This window comes from Psammomys obesus, unplaced genomic scaffold (genome assembly GCF_907164565.1).
Source record: "Psammomys obesus unplaced genomic scaffold, mPsaObe1.curated_primary_1811, whole genome shotgun sequence".
Lineage (NCBI taxonomy): Eukaryota > Metazoa > Chordata > Mammalia > Rodentia > Muridae > Psammomys > Psammomys obesus.
Window position 1 is genome coordinate 556,096 of NW_026590061.1, and position 5,460 is coordinate 561,555.

The window sequence follows — 5,460 nt, forward strand, 5'->3', positions numbered from 1 at the left end:
GCCTCTGGTAGGCCCAGCCTTAGTGTCCCATATCCCAGGAAGAGCTGACCCTGTACATGTGAATATCAGTTACTACTGTGAGGAGTAAATAACGAGAACAGTTTTATCAGAGAGAATAAGAGAGCACATAATGTCTGCCTGTTACATTGATTTGAGTGCACCCTTAGAAAACTGAATGTAGATGATCAATCCTCACTCAGAAAGGCAAACCAGACAGACATCAGAAGAGGAAGAAAAAAGGGAACAGGCCAGGAGCCTACCACAGAGGGCCTCTGAAAGACTCTACCCAGTAGGGCCTCAAAGTAGATGCTGAGACTCATAGCCAAACTTTGGGCAGAGTGCAGGGAATCTTCTGGAAGAAGGGGGAGACAGAAAGACCTGGAGGGGACAGGAGCTCCACAAGGAGAGCAACAGAACCAAAAAATCTGGGCCCAGGGATCTTTCCTGAGACAGATACTCCAACCAAGGACCATGCATGGAGATAACCTAGAACCCTGCACAGATGTAGCCCATGGCAGTTCAGTGTCCAAGTGGGTACCCTAGTAAGGGGAACAGAGACTGTCTCTGACATGAACTCAGTGTTTGGCATTTTGATCACCTACCCCTGAACAGGCAGCAGCCTTACCAGGCCACAGAGGAGAACAGTGTAGCCAGTCCCCATGAGACCTGATAGGCTAGGGTCAGAGGGAAGGGAAGGTGGACCTTCCCTATCAGCAAACTAGGGGAGGGACATGGGAGGAGATGAGGGAGGGAGGGGGCTACAGTTGGGATACAAAGTATATAAACTGTAATTAATAAATAAATTTTTAAAAACTGAATGTAACACAAACCCAGGACAATTTTTTGGAAATTGTATGCGATTTTTTATACAAGCACTGTTTTATTATATAAAATAGAAAAAAAAAGGATACAAATCTAAGCAATTAGGTATACCTGTGAAATTATATGTTCCTATCCTACTAATACATTTATTTGCAAAAAAATAAAAATACTTCCTGTATACACCAGTAGGTGAAGTGAGGTTGCAATAACGGCTGAAATGGATGGTTACAATACAGAATCTAAGGACATTCCCCAATTTGCTCCTTTTGTCAGGGTGGGTAGCAGTGTTGAAACTTGGTTTCAACTAAATAACACAGGCTGCCCTCTACTTCATGATTCTCCTGCCTCACCTTTCCAGCTAGCTAGGATTACAGGCGTGTGTGTGTGTGTGTGTGTGTGTGTGTGTGTGTGTGTGTGTGTGTGTTTGTGTTTAAAATTCTATTGAACACAAGAGGAAAAAACATTTAGTGGCACTAATAAATTTGGTCTGTAAGTTTTATTCATTACTGGTGATATGCTTTGTGGGCAAATAATCCTCTTCCCAAACAGAATTTGCAAGGAGAAGAGACAGTGTCATGGAGTAAATGATATAATGGAGCAGAAGGAAAGTTAGTTAGACTAGTCCATGCTTCCTAAGTCGAGGCTCCACTCAGTGACTTGCAGAGTTTTCAGATTTCTTGCTGATCACCAGCACCTCACAGCCCCAACTTTCCTAGTCCAGCTTCTGTGGACCTCAAGTAACTACTTGCTCATCTGTCCAGTCATACGTAGATCAGCTCTTTTTACCTCTGTGACTGACCCCCAACCTTCAGGCCACCTGATGTTGTGTTAGGGAGTATTCATAAAGTAATGCACCTAAAATTATAGTCCTAATAAGCAATCAAACAATGAGATTGCACATGTAGTTGGGATGTTATTAACTAATCGTTAGTTTAAACAACAGTGTTGAAGATTATTAACAATGATCACTTAAATGATTGTTCAGTAAAAACAGGATGAAAGATTTGTGCATTACAGGTCACGTGCAAAGGAGTGTGTAGAATTGTTGTCCCAGAATGCATCCAGTTCAGGCAGCGTTGCCTGATTCTCCAGGATAGTTGTAAAATACAATATCCTCTAAAAGAGTTTGCTTCAGCAGAGGGGGTCAGGCTGGTAAGACAATTCAGCAGGTAAAGGTGCTGCCTGATCCCCTGAATGCAGTTCCCAGGATCCTCTCCAGTTACCTGAATTATATAAACAAATTAATTTTGTCTTAGTTATAAATTGATTTTGTTATATGGGAATGAATGTCTTATGGGCATGTATGCGTGTGCACCACATGGAAGCCTGGTGCCCCTGAATGTAAGAAGTTATCTAAGGAAGCCATTAACTAGAAGTCTTAGGAACTGTAAGAAAGATGCTGAAGTATAGCTCTTCAGTTGGTGGCTTCCGGCAGGGCATGGGGAAGGACTCAGTTTTCTTTACAGGACTGGCCACTGGGAGTTTGGCTATGTGCCAGTGACTGTATCAGCAACACAAATTGGACTTGGTAATTTTTTTTTCTTTTTCTTTTGTTTTGAGAGCGGTCACAAGGATGGGCGTGGACCTGGGAGGTCTGGGAAGTGGGTGTGACTGGCTTATTATGTGACATTTCCAAAGCATTAATAAAAACACGATGTTTTAAAAACAGGGGAGATCACTGTCTCCTAGAGTTATGGGTAGTTGTAAGCCACCATGTGGTACTAGGGCTCAAGTCGGGGTCCTCTGCCAGCACCTCTGAGCCACCTCTCCAGCATCAGTCAAGAGCATACACTTGACTGCTCCTCACCCTGCTCCTGAAGAGAGGCAGAGTTGAAGTCCCAGCACCCTCTTCTGCACTCCAAGGACGGCTGCACGCACCCCATCCTTTTACATGTCCATGGGTATTATTTTACCCTAAAATAATAAAAATGAATTTTAAAAACATCTTAATGATAGAATGGCGCATTATTTTTAAGTGAAAAACATTCTTTTTACGCTTTGTCAAATGAACCAAGTAATAACTGATCCTTAACCTTTTGCAAAAGATAGTTATAAAGTCTTCCCCAGGCTTTATTGTCGTTGTGTAACTGAACTCTGTGAAGTTCTTACAAGTCCATTATCCCTTATTGTCAATTCTCAAATCTAAAACCATTCTGAAAGTGATTCTTTTTGTAACTGATTTATCAGCAAAACCAGATGAGAACCAAAGTAAACGTATTTATTTATATTCTCTCTGCTGTGTGGAGCCCTCGCATGGCTTGCTCTGAGAACGTTAGCGATGTCTCTAGGCAGCATCCCTGTTGGGGATGATGATAGAAGCATGTTACCACCTTTCAAAGTGTTTTTAAATCTAATTGCAAAACATATAGCTCTGCCTCCAAGGGGCTAAGAAGGGATTGTGAACATGTGTAGGCACCAAATGGTTAGGGCAGGCTAGGGTGGCAGCATAACACTGGACAGTTGCTACTTTTGATAGATAAACTTAGTTCGTGTAAAGAAACAGCCGGAGCTGGATGTGGTGCACACCTTTAATCCTAGCACCACGGAGGCAGGGGCAAGTGGATCTCTGTGAGTTGGACGCTACCCTGGTCTGCAAATTGGGTTCTAGGACAGCCAGGGCTGATAGAGAAACCCTGTCTCAAAAAAACCAAAACATTCAAAAATCCAGCCTAAGATTACATGGTGATTCTTTTTATCCTTCGAGGTGATACTCTGTACTTAGGAGTTAAATATAGACAGTGTGACTGATTGCTCACATCTGTTTGATTTTTTTAAGTTTTATTTATTTATATATATGAGCACTCAGTTTGCATGTAAGCCTGCATGACAGGAGAGAACGTTAGATCTCACTATAGATCCACCATGCGGTTGCTGGGAATTGAACTCTGGACCTCTGGAAGAGCAGACAGTGCTCTTAACCACTGAGCCATCTCTCCAGCCCCATGTTTGATTGTTTTAAACCTTCAAAATAAGTGCTAAAATAAGTATAATCAGCTTCTGAATTAGAGATTGTATAAGTATATACATATGTGAAAGAGATTCGTAGGAACAATCTTGTACTTTTTCAGTAGGCTAGATAGCAAGAACAATCTTAATTTTCATTCCTCCACGCTGTGTGTGCATAATGGCACATGCCTTTGATCCCAGCACTGGGGAGGCAGAGCAAAGACAAGCTGATCTCTGTGAGCTCTGGGTCAGCCTGGTCTATATATTAAGGTCTTGGAAAGACAAAGAGGTGGGAAGGAGAGGGAGAGGATGAAAATGACTCATGTACTACTCATTTCAAGAAGCAAAGAGCAGTGATGCTGTTTTCACACTTTCCACAAGCTATTCATGGGAAGTAACTTAATTCTTTAATTACGATGGCTCGGACAGACCCACTTTCCAAGATCATGAAGAAATGCTTCTCAGTTTTTAAGGTTTATTTGTATGTGGCTGTTTTGCCTGCATGTGTGCTTGTGTGCCATGTGTCTGGTGCCCTCAGAGGTCAGAGAGTGTCAGGGCCTCTGGAGTTACTGACCTTTTTTTCTTTTTAAAGATTTATTTATTATGTATTATGTATATAGTATTCTACCTTCATGTACACTTGCACACCAGAGGAGGCACCAGATCTCATTATAGATGGTTGTGAGCCACCATGTGGTTGCTGGGAATTGAACTCAGAACCTTTGGAAGAGCAGCCAGTGTTCTTAACCTCTGAGCCATCTCTCCAGCCCAGTTACTGACCTTTGTGAGCCATCATATATGTGCTGGACATCAAACCCAAGTTCTCTGCAAGAGTAGTAAGTTCTTTAAATCTCTGAGCCAGCTCTCCAGTGCAAAAACAACAAACAAACAAACATTTTAACACAAATTTTTCTACTATTGTTAGGCTTACTGCAGCTGCTGTGCTCACTTGGATTCCTCCCTGTTTCTCTTGTTCTGTACAGATTACCAGCGCCTGATGACAGTGGCAGAGGGCATCACCACGCTCTTGTTCCCATTTCAGTGGCAGCATGTTTATGTACCCATCCTCCCTGCCTCTCTGCTACATTTTCTTGATGCCCCTGTCCCTTACCTGATGGGTCTTCAGTCAAAAGAAGGAACTGACCGGTCTAAGTTAGAACTTCCTCAAGAGGTAAAAACCTGTCGTTAAAGATGAAGAATGCTATTTGTTGGCTTAGGTCATGGCTTCTTTATTAAATACTGTCTTTGTCTAGTAGTTACATCTGAACCTCCCAGGTGCTGTGGGGTTAGGGCCTGAGCCCTACAGACTGTTTCTTCTGATATTTGCTATAACAGAACTACTAGTTAAATACACTTCAGAGAAGGACAGTAACAAGCTTTCACAACTATACATTTCTGAAGGTGGTTCAGTAATAGTATGGTATTAACACTTTATTATTCTAAAAGTACTTAACGGCTCTTCCACCCTCATGCTATAAATTTTGATGTTAAGTAGTATGTTTTCAGAGTTGTGTAGAGCAAGAGACCCCACAGAATTATTATATGTAGACAGGAATTAGTGTGACTCACAGGGTGTGGCCAGCTAGTCCAGTTGCTGTCTACCAACCAAAGTTCAAGAATTCACTAGTTGCTCAGTCCACAGGCTGAGTGTCAGGGCTGGCCTTCAGTGTGTGCCGGAACCCTGAAGGAGCG

The 5,460-nt window shown here is 42.3% G+C and overlaps 1 protein-coding gene across 1 annotated transcript in view; it reads left to right on the top strand.

Annotated features, from left to right (window-relative positions):
* Nucleotides 1-5,460, top strand: part of Dennd5b (DENN domain containing 5B) — a 127,483-nt gene that overhangs the window by 57,209 nt on the left and 64,814 nt on the right. Inside the window, exon 6 of the mRNA XM_055605614.1 lies at nucleotides 4,752-4,939. Coding sequence (XP_055461589.1) covers nucleotides 4,752-4,939 — 188 coding nt within the window. The remainder of the gene's footprint in view (nucleotides 1-4,751; nucleotides 4,940-5,460) is intronic.